The 19909-nt window shown below is 49.5% G+C and overlaps 1 protein-coding gene across 7 annotated transcripts in view; it reads left to right on the forward strand.

Annotated features, from left to right (window-relative positions):
* Nucleotides 1–19909, forward strand: part of pde10a (phosphodiesterase 10A) — a 628597-nt gene that overhangs the window by 542802 nt on the left and 65886 nt on the right. For all 7 annotated transcript variants that reach the window (XM_038808728.1, XM_038808759.1, XM_038808768.1 and 4 more), the window contains one exon: nucleotides 5247–5402. In XM_038808728.1, the coding sequence (XP_038664656.1) occupies nucleotides 5247–5402 (156 nt within the window). The remainder of the gene's footprint in view (nucleotides 1–5246; nucleotides 5403–19909) is intronic.

Raw genomic sequence — 19909 nt, forward strand, 5'->3', positions numbered from 1 at the left:
GGTGGAGTACCTGGTCGGCGGTAGAGGAGCCGTGACCAGGGCTGCCAAGCTGGAGCCCCTGCACGAAGCCGCCTCCACCCGCTCCCAGATAGACCCCGTACCCACCATCCACTTCCTTATCATAGCGATGTTGGCCACCCAGTAACAATTAATCAGACTCGGCAAAGCCAGCCCTCCCTCGCTGCGGTTCCTCTCCAGCATCGCCTTCTTCACCCGCGGGGATTTTCCCGCCCAGACAAAGCTCATGATCATCCTGTTAACTCTTTTGAAGAAGGACTGTGGAACAAAATCGGGAGGCACTGAAAAACAAACAGAAATCTAGGGAGCATTGTCATCTTTACAGTCTGCACCCTCCCTGTCAGCGACAGCGGGAGTGCATCCCATCTCCGAAACTCTCCCTTCATTTGCTCCACCACCCTGGCCAAATTTAACTTATAGAACATAGAACAGTACAGCACAGAACAGGCCCTTTGGCCCTCGATGTTGTGCCGAGCAATGATCACCCTACTCAACCCCACGTATCCACCCTATACCCGTAACCCAACAACCCCCCCTTAACCTTACATTTTAGGACACTACGGGCAATTTAGCATGGCCAATCCACCTAACCCGCACATCATTGGACTGTGGGAGGAAACCGGAGCACCCGGAGGAAACCCACGCGCACACGGGGAGGACGTGCAGACTCCGCACAGACAGTGACCCAGCCGGGAATCGAACCTGGGACCCTGGAGCTGTGAAGCATTTATGCTAACCACCATGCTACCGTGCTGCCTGCCCCAGTCTCGTGCCACCTGGATTCTCAAATACCGTAAATTTTCCTCAACCAGCCTAAACGGTAGCCCTCTCAATCTGTTCTCCACGCCCCTTGCCTGTACCACAAACATTTCACTCTTGGCCGTATTTAATTTGTATCCTGAAAACTGGCCGAACTTCCTCAACATTCCCAGTATACTTCCCAACCCGGCCACTGGGTCCGACACGTACAGGAGCAGGTCGTCTGCGTAAAGAGAGACCCTATGTTCTACCCCGCCCCTCACCATCCCCTTCCAATCCTCTGCGGCTCTCAGCGCAATCGCCAGCGGCTCTATGGCCAGCGCAAACAGCAGCGGGGAGAGCGGGCAGCCCTGCCTGGTCCCTCGGTACAGCCTAAGGTACTCCGACTCCTCTCTGTTAGTCCTGACACTGGCCCTCGGGGCCTGATATAATAATTTGATCCAATCCCTCCCCGAACCCAAACCGTCCGAGCACCTCCCATAGATAGTCCCACTCCACCCGGTCAAAGGCCTTCTCGGCGTCCATCGCCACCACTACCTCCACCTCCCTGCCCGCCGGGGGCATCATTATCACATTAAGTAATCTTCTCAGGTTGGCCGCCAGCTGCCTATCTTTCACGAACCCAGTTTGGTCCTCCCCAATCACCTCCAGTACGCAGTCCTCCATTCTAACCGCCAGTACCTTTGCCAGGAGCTTGGCGTCAACATTAATCAGGGAGATTGGCCTGTAGGACCCGCACGCCTCCGGGTCTTTACCCCGCTTCAATATCAGTGATATAGTGGCTGGCGACATTGTCGGCGGCAGGGTCCCTCTGTCCCTTGCCTCATTGAAAACCCTCACCAAGACCGGGCCCACCAGCTCGGAGAACCTCCTATAGAACTCTACTGGGTATCCATCCGGCCCCGGGGCTTTCCCCGACTGCATGGCCTTTAGGCCCCCCAATACCTCCTCCACTCTAAACGGGGCCCCCAGCTCATCCACTCGCCCCACCCCCCTACTGTTGGGAATGTTAACCCGTCCAGAAACCTTTTCTTCTCCTCCAGTTCTTCCGGCGGCTCCGAAGTATACAGCTTGCGAAGAAGTCCTGGAATACCTTATTCAATCCTGCTGGGTCCTCCACTTTACGCCCCTCCCCATCCATCACTCTACCTATTTCCCTGGCTGCCTCCCTCCTCCTGAGTTGCTGCACTAACAGTCTGCTAGCCTTTTCCCCATGCTCGTACACCACTCCACTCGCCTTCCTAAGCTGTTCCACGGCCCTACTCGTGGATAGTGCCCCCAGTTCCGCCTGTAGTCTCTGCCTCTCCCTGAGTAAAACCTCCCCCGGGGACTCCGCGGTGTTCTTCATCTATCCAACCCATTTCCCTGACCAATCTATCCATCTCTGCCCTATCTGCCTTGGCTCTGTGGGCCCCGATTGAAATCAGCTCCCCCCGCACTACTGCCTTTAGCGCCTCCCACAGGGTCGCCGCTGAGACCTCCCCCGTGTCATTCACCTGCAGGTAATTTTGCATACACCTCCGAAGCCTCTCACAGATCCCCTCCTCCGACAGCAGTCCCACGTCTAGCCTCCATTGCGGGCGTTGGTAGCTCCCCCCCCCCCGATCTGCAGGTCTACCCAGTGCGGGGCATGATCTGAGATAGTAATTGCCAAATATTCCGTGTTCTTTACCTCCCCTATACAATCCCTGCTTAGTACGAAGAAATCTATCCTAGAATATACTTTATGGACGTGCGAGTAAAACGAGTAGCCCCTTCCTGTTGGCTGTCTATCTCTCCAGGGGTCCACTGCCCCCATTTGCTCCATAAACCCTTTCAGCTCCCTTGCCATTGCTGGGAGTCTACCCGTTCTGGGACACGACCGATCCAAAGCCGGGTCAAGGACCATGTTAAAGTCCCCCCCCATTATTAGCCTGCGAGAGTCCAAGTCCGGGATCTTCCCCAGCACTCTTTTAATGAAGTCCACGTCATCCCAGTTCGGGGCATATATATTCACCAGCACCACTCTTCTCCCCTCCAGTCTGCCCCGTACCATCAGGTATCTGCCCCCCCTGTCTGCGGCTATGCCCTCCGCCTCAAATTGCACCCGCTTGTTGATCATGATTGCCACCCCCCTGGACTTCGAGTCCAAGTCCGAGTGGAAGACCTGGCTAATCCAGCCCTTCCTTAGCCTGGTCTGGTCAGACACTTTCAGATGTGTCTCCTGCAACGTAATTACGTCCGCCCTCAGAGCCCGCAAGTGCGCGAACACCCGCACCCTCTTAACCGGCCCATTCAGTCCCTTGACGTTCCAGGTGATCAGCCTGGTCGGGGGGCACAACCCCCCCCCCCCCACCACGCTGGTCAGCCATAGTCTTTCTCGGGCCGGCCCGTGCACCGCGCCATTCCTGGCCCGCCCGTTGGCTGCCTCCACCCTCGACCTCCTTTCCAGTGCCTATTTCAAGTCCCTCCCACGTCAGCAGAACAACCCCCCCCCCCTAACAACATCCCCCGATACCCCCACCCCTGCCATCCACTGGCTGTGATCTCCTCCCCCCCCCCCCCACCTGACTCCCTTGACTAGCCAATCTGCTAGCCTGGTGCCTCAACACTCCGGCGTCTTCCTGTCTCATTCGCATTGTTTCCCTGTCCTCCTCCTCACTCCCCGGCGCCCCATCCCCCTCTCCAACCCACTGGAGCAAACTCACTGGCACAGGAAGGCATGGACATCAACAAAACAAAAACAAACAAAAAAAAAAACCCCCCAAGAAAACCCCCCCAACCCACGTCCTTGGCCCCCCTTGCTGACCGGCCCCCCTTCGTTACCGTGCCGGCTCCAGTGTCCTCCGCGAGCTGCACAAAAAGTACAAATCCGCCCAAAAAGGAAAAAACAAAAAAAAGAGGAAAAAACAAAAACATAAGAGAAAAAACAAACAATTAAAAAAAAGGAAAAAAAAACCCCAAACCAATGTTCATGAACAAAGGAAAGAGTCCCAAATGTTCCGCTTGGCACCTTTGACCCAGCGAACCGTTGACCAGCAGTCCAAGCCCATTCGGCGTACCTTCCTACGGTAGCCCTCGGGCCCTAATTCGCATCCGTGGGGCCTCTTTTCGGGACCAGCCCCTGATCCCTCGCAAAGTCTATTGCTTCTTCAGGCTCGGAGAAGTAGTGGTGCTGACCCTGGTGCGTGACCCATAAACAAGCCGGGAACAACAGACCAAACTTCACGTGCTTCTTGAACAGCACCTCCTTGACATTCTTAAAGGCTGCTCGCCGCCGAGCCACCTCCTGGCTTAGGTCCTGGTAAATGCGGAGGACGCTGTTGTTCCACGTGCTGCTCCTGGCGCTCTTTGCCCACCGCAGCACCCGCTCCTTGTCCACGAACCTGTGGAACCTGATCACCATCGGGGGGGGGGGGGGGGGGGGGGGGGTCCGCCCGGCCGTCCCTGCCTCGCCTGCACTCTGTATGCTCCCTCCAGCTCCGGCGGTCGCGGAAAGGCTTCGGCCCCCATCAGCCGCATCAATAGGTCTGCTACAAACGCTGCGGCATCAGCTCCCTCAGCCCCCTCCGGGAGGCCGACCATCCTCAGGTTGTTCCTGCGGGCTCTATTCTCCAGCTCTTCCACTCTGTCCAGCAGTCTTCTCTGCCGCTCCTTCAGCCCGTCAACTTCTAGCGCCGCAACCGTCTGCGCATCCGCCTGCTCCTCCACCGCCTCTCCCAGCTCCTTAACTTTAACATCTTGCGCATCCAGTCTCTGGTTCAGCTGATCCACTGCTTTCTGGATTGGGTCCAAGCTGTCCCGCTTCAGCGCTTCAAAACTGGATTTCATTACCTGGAGCATGTTATCCAGCGCCTGCTGGATTGCTGAGTCCGGGGTCCGTGTGTCCGCCATCTTAGGTTCCAGGTAATTTTCTTCAGGTCCTTTCCTCTGTCCCTTTTTCTCTCTTTTCTTCTGCCTCCTGGACTCCCGCTGTTCCACATGCCGCAGCCCGCTCCTCCGCACTTTCCCTGCCGCCTTCCTTCAGCTCCGTGGTCCCGCTATCGCGGGGAATCAGCCCCTAAACGCCCGCTGGAGTGAGAGCCCGCCGAATGTGCGGCTCACTCGAACATCGCCGCCACCGGAAGTCCACATAAACTGACTTTTAATAATCATAATAATAATCTTTATTATCACAGTAAGCTTACATTAACATGGCAATTAAGTTACTGTGAAAATCCCCTAGTTGCCACATTCTGGCACCTGTTCAGGTACACAGAGGTCGAATTCCAAATGTCCAATTCACCTAACAGCACATCTTTCACGACTTGTGGGAGGAAACCGGAGCACCCGGAGGATAGTTCTTTAGGTTATTAAAAATATTGTTCACAGCCCTTAAGTTATTCTGTTATGAACCACGTTTTCTCAACATATTGGATGGACTATTATTGGCTGAGAGTGGAATTTTAACCAATTTGTTTCTTGTTTCCTATATATTTTTATTTGAAAAGCGGAAAGGTCTTCTCGTGGCTTGCTTGTGCCATGACCTAGATCACAGGGGTTACACCAACAGCTACCTACATAAGTTTGACCACCCACTGGCTGCCTTATACTCCACCTCCACAATGGAGCAGCATCACTTCTCTCAGACAGTTGCTATATTACAGGTAGGATTGCCACAGACACGATTTTATGAACTATCATTAAACTGTACAGCATACAAAAACTCTTTTGGAATAAGTGACTGTGTGATATGTGATGCTAATGGTGTTTCAGCTCTGGTTGCAATAGATCCTTCTTCAATTAAGCTATTCTTTCCTAGAACTGCAACGCTGTGGGACTATGTAGCTCACTCCTACAATCGGTGGAACAGTGGTTAGCACTGCTACCTCACAGCTCCAGGGACCCACCCAGGTTCAATCCCGGCCTTGGGTGACTATCTGTGTGGAGTTTGCACTTTCTCATCGTGCCTGCGTGAGTTTCCTCCAACAGTCCAAAGATGTGCAGGTTAGGTGGATTGGCCACGCTGAATTGCCCTTTGGCATCCACAAGGTTAGAAAGGGTTACTGGGTTACGGGGATAGGGTGGACTTAGGTAGGATGCTCTTTCCAAGGGCCGGTGCAGACCCGATGGGCCGAATGCCCTCCTTCCGCACTGTAAATTAAATGATTCTATGACAATCCAAACAGGTAATTTCTAAACCGCTAATTGTAAATTGACTTTGTCTTACCTACCAGTATTAATGTCATCCTTTAATATGGACTTTGGCTGCAGCTTCTAGCTCTTATCTAGGTTTCAAAATATAATCAGTTTATACAATCACAGGTGCCCACTCATGATCATCTCCTTGGCGGCTTTCAAAGTGACGCATTTCAACGTAGCACTGAAATGTTTCTTTTGTGATTGAAATGAATTAAGCACTTTAAATAAGTCAAAACGTGCTAATGTCTGTAATCAATACAGCACCGTAGTATTTTTTTAAAAAGACTTAGAGTATCCAATTAATTTTTTTCCAATGAAGGGGCAATTTACCGTGGCCAATCCACCTACCCTGCACATCTTTTTGGGTTGTGGGGCGAAACCCACGCAGATACGGGGAGAATGTGCAAACTCCACACGGACAGTGACCCAGAGCCGGGATCGAACCTGGGACCTCGGCGCCGTGAGGCTGTAGTGCTACTCACTGCGCCACCTCAGCATCGTAGTATTATCTAGTTCAAAAACCTTCTCTTAGACAAAATCCAAGGCCGGGATTTTTCACCCTCACTTTCGACAGGCAGAGAATTCAGCAGGAGCCCCAAAACGGCTTTCACGCCAATGGGATTTCCTCTCTGAATTGTCCCTATCACCACCGCCAATGCCCCCCCCCCCCCATGACAGAACAGTGTTCCCACCATGCAATGACAAGAACTCCATTTAACTATATTTTAATGTCATTAGCAGGTTTCCCGTTCTTTTATTTCCCCCCCGACATTAGGATCCACACCCTTCCAACATGACAACACCTTTTGTAAAATGGGAACCTGGAAAATGGTCCCCACTGGGGACACACAAATAAGGAAAACCCCCAAGGAGATGGTCATGCCTGGCCACTGTTCCCTGGCTCTGCCCCCAGCATTCTTTTCAACTATGTTTCAAAAAATGGGGTGAAAAGGCTTCACTGGGGCCAGTGGTCCACTCACCACTTCTCCCACCCTAAATGACACTTAGTTTTTAAAAAAATTCCGTCCCAAGTTTGGAGAGATAGAGGGTGGAATTCTCTGATTCCCCCTGCAGCAGGTTTGGTGATACGCAGGTGCAGAGAATCTAGCGGCAACCAAAAAGTCAGAAGCCAACCGGTGTAAAAACATGTTGCAATTCTCCCAGTGGCGCTGCCTGGTGGTTTGGCTCCATTTGCACCAATTAATTCCTTTAAAAATCTCTTCATGGGTGGATGGATCAAGATAAGAGGATTCTAAAGTACAGAATCACAACCAGAAGGTTCACATACCAATCAAATTATTTTGAAAAAGTGTAATTTGTTTGTCTGACAAATCTGTTAAGAGTTCTTTGAGTAGGTAACAAATAAGTTAGACAAAGGAGAGCCAGTTGATGTGATTTATTTAGATTTCCAGAAGGCCTTTGACAAGGTGCCGCATAGGAGACAGTTCAATAAGTTCAGAGTCGGGTTAAGAGGGTAAGATCCTGGCATGGATAGAGGATTGGCTGACTGGCAGAAGGCAGAGTGGGGCTAAAGGGGTCTTTTTCAGCATGTCAGCCGGTGACTAGTGGTGTGCCTCAGGGGTCGGTGCTGGGACCACAACCTTTCACAATATACATTAATAATCTGGAAGAAGGATCTGAAGGCACTATTGCTAAGTTTGCAGATGATACAAAGATCTTTAGAGGGATAGGTAGTTTTGAGGAAGCAGATAGGCTGCAGAAGGACTTGGACAAGCTAGGAGAGTGGGCAAAGAAGCGGCAGACGGAATACAATGTGGAAAAATGTGAGGTTATGAACTTTGGAAGGAGGAATGGAGGCATAGACTATTTTCTAAATGGGGAAATCAGAAGCACAAAGAGACTTGGGAGTCCTTGTTCAAGATTCTTTTAAGGTTAAATCATTGAGCGTCTTTAAGACGGAGATAGATTCTTGATTAATAAGGAGATCAGGGCTTATGGGGAGAAGGCCGGAGAATGGGGATGAGGAAAATATTAGCCATGATTGAATAGCGGAGCAGACTCGATGGGCCAAGTAGCCTAATTCTGCTCCTATGTCTTATAGTCTTATGGTCTTAGAGTATTAGCACACCCGTGAACTAGAAGTGGCATCAAAATTTACTAACATTCCTAACCCTACTGCTTAGCCTGGTTCAGCTCCAATATCCGCAGCAGAGATGGAGGCAGCCTGCTGATTGCTACATCCAGATGCCTGTGATGACCTTGGTAGTTGTCCTCTGGTGGTACTTGATCAGGGGTCCCCAGCCTGAAAGTGGTCACTTGCTCAGGGACCCTCAGTGGCCTGTGCTGCTGGTGGGTTGGGGCATAGACAGAGGGGACTATGAGTGGCTGTCGCCCATGGAATGTCCTGAGAGGAGGCCCCGAGGATGCCCAACTGATGCTCATCTTCCCTGAGGGTGCTGGATGCCCTGGCCTGACTCCTGCAAGAGATGGAGCACTTGAAGAGAGGTCAAGGTGCCTCATCGTCTTGTTGCCTCCATCCTGATAGTGGCCATGGAGTGTATGGCCAAACGCAAATCCGGCAAGATCTGCTGAACCAAGGTCTCCATGGTGGACGCCAACCTTCCCACGGTGACGTCGCGCTGTTCGCGTGTTGGAGCCATGACATCAGACAGAACGTAAACCGACGTCTCCATCGCTCGCTCTAATCTGCAGTGACTCCCTCCATGTACCAGAATAAGCCCCTGAATGTGGCGACTAGGGGATTTTCACAGTAACTTCATTGCAGTGTTAACGTGAGCCTACTTGTGACAATAAAGATTCTTTTTTTTTAAATGTGAATTATTAACAATGGACAAAACTTTCCTTCCCCTGTGGTGTGTATTGTGGTGGCAGGATCTTCTTGTTCCACGACTATCACGTGGCTTCCTCTTGTTTGCAAGCTCTGTCATCAGGAACCCGCATTGGGGGTCGCCATTGGCGGGAATAGAAGATTCCGCCGGTAGGAATAACTGAGTCAAATGTCTCAGACATAGCTGAAGCTCATCCACTAAAACTCTATTTTATTTTTTCTGGACATCAGCAGATCGGGACTATCCAGCCCCAAATCACCTCCAAGGACGAGGAGGCTCAAAGGATCAGTCACAGTCCTCACCTGCACCTTCCCAAACAGAGATGCAAACCTCGGTGGGACATATCTCTGCCTGATGTTCTGCCGGCTACCACTGCATCTCCACCACTGAGCTGGCAGACAACCGGATGATCATCACCTGACTGGGATTGAGTGGATGGCTGGTCTTTGCCGGAGACTTGAGCTGTCTCTGCCTCTGCTGCAGATGTGTCAGTGAGTTGTTCTCGAGAATGTGATCCCAACTCTAATCTAGCGCTATGTCCCACCGAGGTTTGCATCTCTGTTGGGAAGGTGCAGGTGAGGACTGTGACTGATCCTTTGAGCCTCCTCGTCCTTGGAGGTATTTTTTTTTTTAGAACAGTACAGCACAGAACAGGCCCTTCGGCCCTCAATGTTGTACCGAGCAATGATCACCCTACTCAAGCCCACGTATCCACCCTATACCAGTAACCCAACAACCCCCATTAACATTATTTTTTGGACACTAAGGGCAATTTAGCATGGCCAATCCACCTAACCCGCACATCTTTGGACTGTGGGGGGAAACCGGAGCACCCGGAGGAAACCCACGCACACAGGGGGAGGACGTGCAGACTCCGCACAGACAGTGGCCCAGCCGGGAATCGAACCTGGGACCCTGGAGCTGTGAAGCATTGATGCTAACCACCATGCTACCGTGGTGCCCACATTTTGGAGCTGGATAGTCCCGATCTGCTGATGTCCAGAAAAAATAAAATAGAGTTTTAGTGGATGAGCTTCAGCTATGTCTGAGACATTTGACTCAGTTATTCCTACCGGCGGAATCTTCTATTCCCGCCAATGGCGACCCCCAATGCGGGTTCCTGATGACAGAGCTTGCAAACAAGAGGAAGCCACGTGATAGTCGTGGAACAAGAAGATCCTGTCACCACAATACACACCGCAGGGGGAGGAAAGTTTTGTCCATTGTCTTTATTGTCACAAGTAGGCTTACATTAACACTGCAATGAAGTTACTGTGAAAATCCCCTAGTCGCCACATTCAGGGGTTTATTCTGGTACACAGAGGGAGAATTCAGAATGTCCAATTCATCTAAGATTTGATGAAGTGCCGGAGCTTTGGTCTGTACGAGATTTTGATTTGATTTGATTTATTACTGTCAGATGTATTACTATACAATGAAAAGTGTTGTTTCTTGCATGCTATACAGACAACGCATACCATGCATAGGAAGGAAGGAGAGACAACAGAATGTAATGTTACAGTCATAGCTAGGCTGTAGAAAAAATATCAACTTAATATGAGATAGGTCCATTCAAAAGTCTGATTGCAGTAGGGAAGAAGCTGTTCTTGAGTCGGTTGGTACGTCATCTCAAACTGGTATCTTTTTCCTGATGGATAAAGGTGGAAGAGAGTATGTCCGGGGTGCGTGGGGTCCTTAATTATGCTGGCTGCCTTTCTGAGGCAGCGGGAATTATAGATAGAGTAATGGATGGGAAGCTGGTTTGCGTGATGGATTTGGCTACATTCACGGATCTTTTGTAGTTTCCTGTGGTCTTGGGCAGAGCAGGATCCATACCAAGCCATGATACAACCAGAAAGAATGCTTTCTTTTTCTTTGAAATAATTTTTATTAAGATTTTCAAAAACATATCCAAAACAGAAAATAACAACAAGAAAACAATATTAACAACAGCAAAAAGAAAAACACACTAACCCCCAAAACCAAACCCCCCCCCCAGTAACTACAAAAAGGAGAGATAGATAAACACCCGGCATATCCAATGAACCCATATGCACATTTCTCCCTTCCCCCGAAACAAACACCCCCCCTCCCCTCCTCTCCCTCCCTCCCACCCCCCCCTGCTGCTGCTGCCAGCCTACTATCCTACCTTTCTGCCAGGAAGTCCAGGAAAGGCTGCCACCGCCTAAAGAACCCCTGTACTGATCCCCTCAGGGCAAATTTCACCACCTCCAATTTGATGAACCCCGCCATATCATTGATCCAGGCCTCCACACTTGGGGGCCTCGCATCCTTCCATTGGAGCAAGGTCCTCCGCCGGGCTACTAGGGACGCAAAGGCCAGAACCCCGGCCTCTTTCGCCTCCTGCACTCCCGGCTCCACTGCAATCCAAAAAATTGCGAGTCCCCAGCCTGGCTTGACCCTGGATCCTACCACCCTCGACACCGTCCTTGCTACCCCCTTCCAAAACTCCCCTAGCGCTGGGCATGCCCAGAACATATGGGCGTGGTTCGCTGGGCTCCCCGAGCACCTAGCACACTTGTCTTCGCCCCTGAAAAACCTACTCATCCTCGTCCCAGTCATGTGGGCCCTGCGCAGCACCTTGAAATGTATGAGGCTAAGCCTCGCACAGGAAGAGGAGGAATTCACTCTTTCCTGGGCATCCGCCCACGTCCCCTCCTCAATCTCCTCAACCAGCTCCTCCTCCCATTTACCCTTCAGCTCCTCCACCGAGGCCTCATTCACCTCCTGCATGACGTGGTACACGTCCGAAATGCTCCCCCCTCCAACCCACACCCCGGAGAGCACCCTGTCCCGTACCCCACGTGGGGGCAGCAGAGGGAACCCCTCCACCTGCCGCCTGGAAAACGCTCTAACCTACATGTACCTAAACATGTTCCCCGGGGGAAGCCCAAACTTCCCCTCTAACTCACCCAGGCTCGCGAACCTCCCATCCACAAACAGGTCCCTCAACCTCCTAATACCTACCCTGTGCCAGCCCAGAAACCCGCCATCGATGCTCCCTGGAACAAACCGGTGGTTCCCCCGTATCGGGGACTCCGAAAGAATGCTTTCTGTGGTGCAGTTGTAAAAGTTGATGTGAGTCGTAGCGGACATGCCAAATTTCCTTAGTCTTCTGAGAAAGTAGAGTCGTTAGTGGGCTTTCTTAACTATAGTGTCGGCATGGGGGGGACCAAGACAGGTTGTTGGTGATCTGACACCTAAAAACCTGAAGCTCTCGACCCTTTCTACTTTGTTCCCATTGATGTAGACAGGGGCATGTTCTCCACTACGCTTCCCGAAGTCAATGACAATCTCCTTTATTTTGTTGACATTGAGGGAGAGATTATCGTCTTCGCATCAGTTCACCAGATTCTCTATTTCATTCCTGTACTCTGTCTCTTCATTGTTTGAGATCCAACCCACTACGGTGGTGTCATCAGCAAATTTGAGAATCGAGTTGGAGGGAAATTTGGCCACATAAGTGTATAACGAATATAGTAGAGGGCTTGAGGATGATCGTGGAGGAGGTATTGTTGCCTATCTTTACTGATTGTGGACTGTGGGTTAGGAAGTTCAGGATCAAGTCGCAGAGGGAGGAGCCGAGGCCCAGGCCACGGAGTTTGGAGGTGAGTTTTGTAGGAATAATGGTGTTGAAGGCTGAGCTGCAGATTGCTGGGAGAGGCAAATTCCTGTCCTCCCCAGGAAAGCAGACAGCAGTCTCCTCAAATTCAATGAGGGCAAGGATCTTGGCTGTCTCGCTCCTGGTCCAGGCTCACTCATGTTTGTTGTCTGCCAGATGGCCTGTATGAAGACATAAGCAAGATGTGTGAGCAGGAGCCATCCAACGTGCGACCTCCTCCTACCCATGCTACCACCGGGAGTTTCCACAGTTTCATGATGTTGGCCCATGGCTGCTCCCCGGCTTTGGGCTTTGACCGGAGTGACCTGTGGCCACAGCCGCTCTCCCATCTCCCTCAGTCAAATATTCAAGGAGCCCAGTGGTAGTAGCCATGCTCCAGACGTGGTAGCAAATGTGGCAATATTTTGGCCTAACCATGGTCCCCTTCTGCCACAACCATTGGTTTACTCCTGCAATAATGGATGCCACCTTCAAAAGGTGGAGACAGGACGAAGGGACTCGGACGGTTAGGGACATGTACATGGACAGTAGAGTAGCAACCCTGAGGGAATTCATGGAGAGGTTCCAGTTACCAAGAGGAAACGACCTGAGATACATTCAGGTAAAAAAATTTCCTCTGTAAGGTAACAACGATGTGCCCCCAGATACCAGGACACTCGTTAGTAGAAGAACTGCTGGATGCGGGTAACCTAGGGAAGGGCGGGGGGAGACATGGACGAGAAGCGGGACAGTGAAGAAAAGGAAAGGGGGACGGGGAGGCGGGGGAAGGAAGATGGGTGGAGAGGAAGGGGAGGGGGACGAAAGCATGCAAAAAGAACGTGAGGGACAAGGGACAAAGACGTGAGAACAAGCAAAGGCCCAAACCAAACTAGATAGACACTTGTAAATGTGTGCTTTGGCCATATTGGGGATTGTAAAATATGTATGTCAACGAAAGGGGAGAGAGGGTAACAGCCACAGTTGCAGTGAAGACACTTGATTGTAAATGTATCTTGTTTCTTTTAGAGCAGTTTTGTATATTGTAATTTATGAATGGTTGGAGATAAAATATGGAAAATTAAATTAAAACATTTTTTTAAATCTACTCCTGACACGCCTCACTGAAATATTAGCAATAAATACACACACCATACAGTGCTTTATTAATACCAAAATAAATTAGCTATAGACTCCACAAAGAGAAAATCTATTATGCAGCTGAGCTGGTGTTTACTGATATGAAAATGCCTCATATTGGAATTTCCTCACCTACGTATTTTAATACTCGGGAGTAGAAACCATCAAGCGATGGATATTTTCTATCTTAAGTCGCACTATTTTCTCCCCTGCTACATTTACTTAAATGCAATAAGTCCTCTTGACTTATTTTTAGGATCCCTTGAAGTTGGTATTTTGTCTCCTTTCTCCACTGCGAAAATATATGTGAAGTACATGTTGAATATATTCGCCAAATCCTAATTGTCCAGTATAGTCGTGTTTCTATTTGTGCTTCATGTACGAACATTTCTTTTACCGTTCTCTTTCCCTTAATATTATTATTTTTTGATAGCTTTAAAATGTCTTTCAAGTTCTCTTCATGTTCACTTTTTCTGTATATTCCGTTGTCCCTTTTTATTCCTCCTAACCTGCTGCATTTCCACTTTTATATACATATGCGTAAGTCTTTGCTTTTAGTTTGATAACTGGCTCATAACTCCTCTTCTTCATGGTTATTCAACAACACAAGTGGAACCTTTGCCATTTAGGAAATTCTGGTGCTTTCATCATTCTAAATATATATTTGAATAATTTCCACTGCTTATCTATAATTTTGTCTATTAACAATTGACCCCACTTTATTGTGGTGAGTCTATTTCTCATCTCTTCGAAGTTTGACTTAAAATTATAACCTTACCTGTAACTCTGCCTTCCTCCCATCAAGCCTAAAATCAAATTCAATCATGTAGCCACTATTCACTCACTGTCATACAGTAACTAATTCTGATCCCTTACTCATTGCTAAGTGTAATATTGCATATTCACTGGCCTGTCGAAAACTAACTGTTTTAGAAAATTGTTCCAAGTACATTCTAAAAATTCATTGCTTTTATGACTCGACTTATTTGTTTCTTTTTTATTTCATGGGATATGGGTGTTGCTGGGCCTGGCCAGAATTTATTTCATCCCTAATTGTCCCTGAGAAGGTGATTGTGAGACATCTTCTTGACCACTGCAGTCCATCTGATGCTGGTACACCCATAATGCTGCTAGGAAGAGAGTTCTAAGATTTTGGCACAGTGACGGTGAAGAAACTGCTAAATAATTCCAAGTCAGGATGCTGTTTGGCTTGGAGGGGAACTTTCAAGTTTCATGTGCTCGTCCTAGATAGTTGTGGTTGCGAGTTTAAGTTTCTGCAGTGCATTTTGTAGATGGAGCACACTGCTGCCACAGTGATGGTGTGGCTGGTTCAGAGAGTGACTGTTTAAGGTAGTTTGCCAATCAAATGGGCTGCTTTGTCCTGGATGGTGTCAAGCTTCTTGAGTGTTGTTGGAGCTGCATTCATCCAGGCAACTGGAGAGCATTTCATCCCCCCCCCAACGACTTGTGCCTTGTGGTCAGGTTTTGGGAGTGAAGAGGTGAGTTACTCATTACAGAATTCCCAGCCTCTGGACTGTTCTTGTAGGCACAATATTTATATGGCTAGTCTAGTATAGTTCCTGGTCAATGGTAACCCCCGCGATGGTAATGCCATTGAATGTCATGGTGCAATGGTTAGATTCTCTCTTGTTGGGTATAGTCATTGTCCGACACTTGTGTGACATGAATATTACTTGCCACCCAACAGCCCTCATCTGAATATTTGTGGAGCCATTTCCTCAATTTGTTTATTTTCTACTACTGTTCAAGACTGGATGTGGCTTGTCGACCCAATGCGGCGCATGATCCGAGATCGCTTTCGCCTAATTCTCTGATCTCCTAACCCCAGCCAACAGCGCCTTCCCTACCACAAAAAGTCTATCCTCGAATAAACCTTGTGAATTGAGGAGAAAAATGACTACTCCCATTCCCTCGGGTGCAAGAACCTGTACGGGGCCACCCCTCCCAAGTCCTCATAAGCCCAGTTACGCCTTCGCCCCTACCCCCCAACTGGGCCAGCCAACGCTCTGTGAACTCTCCATCCTTGGCTCTTGCACCAAATTCTAATCGCCTCCCACTATTGGCTCGTGCGAATCCAAGTCCAGAATTGCCCCAAACACCTTCCTCACAAATCCTGCATCATCCCGGTTAGGGCCATGCATACTTGCCAACGCCGCCAACCTCCCCTCCATCGTTCCTGTTATTATCACATATCTACCCTCCTGGTCCGCCGCCACCTTCTCCATCTGGAACCTCACTCCTTACTGACCAAAAGCGCAACCCCCCCCCGCGCTCTACTGTCGAACCCCGAATGAAATACCTGGCTCAACCTGCCCTTCCTGAGCCTCAGCTGATTTTTCAGCTTCAGATGAGTTTCCTGCAGCATGACAACATCGGTCTTTAAGCTTTTTAGTTGTGCAAACACCCTCGACCTCTTCACTACTCCTCCCCCCCCCCCCCCCCCCCCCCCCCCCCCAACCCCTCATGTTCCATGTAACTTGTAACTATCCTGACCTGGGGGTATCTCAGCCCCCCCCCAACTCCTCCTATCTGCCATCATCATAACTCTGGATCCTGCCCAGCCCACCCCGTCCCATTGTTGCCATCGAACCCCCACCCCCCTGAATCTCCCCATCCACTTCCTCTCGAAAACACGTCACCAGTGTTTTTGGGAAATCCCCCTCCTTCCTTATATATTCCTGCACTTCATGAAAAGTTGCCCTGGGAACGGGGATTAAATTCTTAAAAAATCAAGCCTAGAGCAGTAGCCACCCAACTTGTCGTCTTCCTGCATGCTGCCACCAGAAGTTCTTTAGACTCCAAAATGATGTCAACATTTACATATTTCTTGTGCGAGCTGCACTGAACATCATAGGTGGGATTTTCCCATAGGTTGTCAGTGTCAGGCTCTGACTGAAAACTGGCTTGTATCTCCCCAACTACACAGCCGAGGTTTTAGACCAGGGCCGTGATCTAGGGCCCTGTTAGCCACGGGGGTAAATCCCATAATGGCCGCTAAATCTTGCGCGTGAGCAAAACCAGAAAACAACCCTCCCCACCCAGCTGGTGATGTAATTTTTAAAATACTTTAACAATAACCACCGGCCTTGAGGCTGTAACACCTGGCCCATGCCTTATCCACCCACCCACCTGATGTGACGTCACGCGGTGCAAATCACTACTGGCTTTCAAAAAGGAAAACCAGTCGTGGTCACTACGCAGTGGGCGCACAGTGAGATATTGCTCACGGTTGGTGTGGGACAGGGCCAGGCAGTGTCCTGACAGTGCCATCCCGAGTGGAAGCTAGCAGAGCCGGGGTGGGCTGTCTTGGGAGCCCCATTGTGGGGGGATTCCTTTATATGGCATGGGAAATGCTTGTGAGATAGGGAGGTCTGGTGCCTGTGAAGTGGGGATGAGGGAGGGCGGTGCCACTGATGGGCGTTGGGGTTGCACCAATGCATGTGAGGAAGGGGCGATGCCTGTGAGGGCGAGATTGCCCCGCTGTCTGTCTGGTGGAGGGCTGTGCCTTGATCTTAGTGTGGGTGGGGGGGTTAAATTTGTTTTCAATGTTCTTTCTTCCAAACATGTGCAAAAAACAGCAACATATACAAGCCCTTCCCAAACGCCACTCTGTAACAGCCTGTGCCAGGGGTAAGTGCCAGGGCACTGCCAGGCATATCTCTCTTTCATCCCCCCGCCCCCCCTCCCTGGAAGCTATACCTATCATGGTGCCCCCGGTGAGATCCCCTCGATTGAATCCCGTTGTTCTGAAGCTGTTGTTAACCTTGCCGTCATAATATTAGGTCAACGTGATTTGAATATTTTATGTGGCGGGAAGGTCCGTTAATTATTAAAGTGCATTTTAATGAGGTTCCTGCCGTTTATGGGCGGGAATCTCGATACACTGCCGGCAATGGACAGGGAAAATGAGGGAATGAAATCTCGCTGGCAAGAATCCCGTTTCCCAACTCTACCAGAACTTTGTGTCCGCATCGCCGTTTATTCTCACGGCAAAGACGGGTGGAAAATCACCCACATGTTAATATCGGCAGTAACCACGTGAAGTGAGCATGTACCATAAGTACACAGGATAGGCAGATCATGTTCTAACTGCTAATTTGCTGACATTTTGGAGCTCTAGCTAATGATGTCTCTTAAACATGCATACTTGTGCATACATTCAGCAGACAAGTGGAGCCCTCCACCCACGAGTGCTATTTAACGGGCCAATCAACTAACATAACTTGCAGATTAGTTGCTGGTTGATTTCCACTTTGCAACAATTGTGCAAGTGTTTGGTGTATTTTTTAAATTCTAGGGTTTTAAAAAAAGTTACTAAAGGCCAGAGGGGAAGCATGGCCAGTGCTGAAGGGCCTAGTACAGACTTTAAGGCCTCTGCATAGACCACTTGTTCCCATGCATAGTGTTAATAGCTATTCCCCCCAGGGCAGCACGGTGGCGCAGTGGGTTAGCCCTGTTGCCTCACGGCGCCGAGGTCCCAGGTTCGATCCCGGCTCTGGGTCACTGTTCGTGTGGAGTTTGCACAGTCTCCCCGTGTTTGCGTGGGTTTTGCCCCCACAACCCGAAAGATATGCAGAGTAGGTGAATTGGCCATGCTAAATTGCCCCTTAATTTAAAAAAAATAATTAATTGGGTACTCTAAATTTATATTTAAAAAAAAAAATAATAATAGCTATTCCCCTTGGAAAATGAACAGAAGCAAGAGAAAATAGGACGTCCTGCTAGAAGAGGGAGGATGACGAAGAGTGTTCTGAGCCGCGGTCCATAGACACTCAGGGTGTTCAATGGGCAAGTCAACAAGGAAGTTTGTGAGAAGTCCAAACTTCACTGAGGACATCCTCACTGAAATCTGCATCTCCTGTAGCCACAACCACAACAGAGCACAGCAAGGACAGGCTTGCCAGTAGCTATGAAGCTGACAGTGCCCATGAACTTGATGCATCAGCCACCTTCCAGGCTGGAGCAGGGGATATTTGTAACATCGCTCAGTTTGTAATCCCAGATAAAAGAGGTGATAGTGACTCTTATACTCCAAGAGAACTGAACACATCTAATTCCCTTGAGCCAGAGAGAAGCATGCAAAGCAAACAGGTGAAGCATGCACTAAGTCTTGTGAGGTTTGCAGGCGTTCTCGGCGCAGGGTGCCAGTGACTAAATACATGTAGCTTGTCAGCTCTTGCGATGTACCCCAACCTAGAAAGATTCCAGTCCTTCAATGTCCTGTTAATGTGTGACAGTGAAACATGCTGGTTAATGCCTGGGATTCACCACAACAAACCAAAGAGTAGCTGCTGAGTGATAAGAGCTATTCACTGACAACTTGCCTCATGATTCCAAAGTGCAACCCATGTACAGGTGGACAGCATGCATCAAATGAAAGCCATGCTGCCGTATGGAATGTGATAAGGCAGACCACAAGCATTCTGAAACAACACGCTCATGTCTTGGACTACACTGAAGGACTACCTGTCGTACTAGGTAGAGGGTGTCATGATTCATGGTGGTCTTCTCTAAGCTGAACAACCTCAACATTATTAGAACATAGCCTTTGTCACCAGCTATATGGTGACAAGCTAAGGAGCAGGAAAGGAGGAAGTGGAATGGAGCAGGCAGCTCTGACGGCGCTTTCTGGATGGGCTATACCTGAGCAATTCCGATTGCAATATCAGTGAACGTAACCTCAATTCTCCAACAGTTCCACACTTTACCGTATTCATATTACTGACGGTCAAAACATCTACTTGACCACAACGCTAAAACGAAAGCCACTCCAAAATAAACCTTCTATATTCAATTTATAAAGCAAACTATGCATACAAACATCAACTAATCATTTTTGCATTAGAGTCTGTCTTCCACCTGCCTTTCCCTGTCCTTATACTCCTATGCAGCACTACACTAGTGGCTAGAACATGGCTGTTGGGAAAGCTGATGACTTTCAGTTCTGAAGATGACAAATGGCCTTGGAGGATCATCTCGAACAGCTCTGGACATAGAAGATCTAGTTTTACATAGAACATTGAACATACAGTGCAGAAGGAGGCCATTCAGCCCTTACCGACGCACTTAAGCCCTCACTTCCACCCTATCCCCGGAACCCAATAACCCCTCCTAACCTTTTTGGACACTAAGGGTAATTTATCATGGCCAACCCACCTAACCTGTGGACTGTGGGAGGAAACTGGAGCACCCGGAGGAAACCCACGCAGACACGGGGAGAACGTGCAGACTCCACACAGACAGTGACCCAGCGGGGAATTGAACCTGGGACCCTGGCGCTATGAAGCCACAGTGCTATCTACTTGTGCACCGTGCTGCCCATAACACTGCATCAAGTAGGTATGGGTAGCTGTAGTCACCAAAGTAGTGGTCTGGCAGCTGT

The sequence above is a fragment of the Scyliorhinus canicula genome, chromosome 1, assembly GCF_902713615.1.
Source record: "Scyliorhinus canicula chromosome 1, sScyCan1.1, whole genome shotgun sequence".
NCBI classification, from domain to species: domain Eukaryota; kingdom Metazoa; phylum Chordata; class Chondrichthyes; order Carcharhiniformes; family Scyliorhinidae; genus Scyliorhinus; species Scyliorhinus canicula.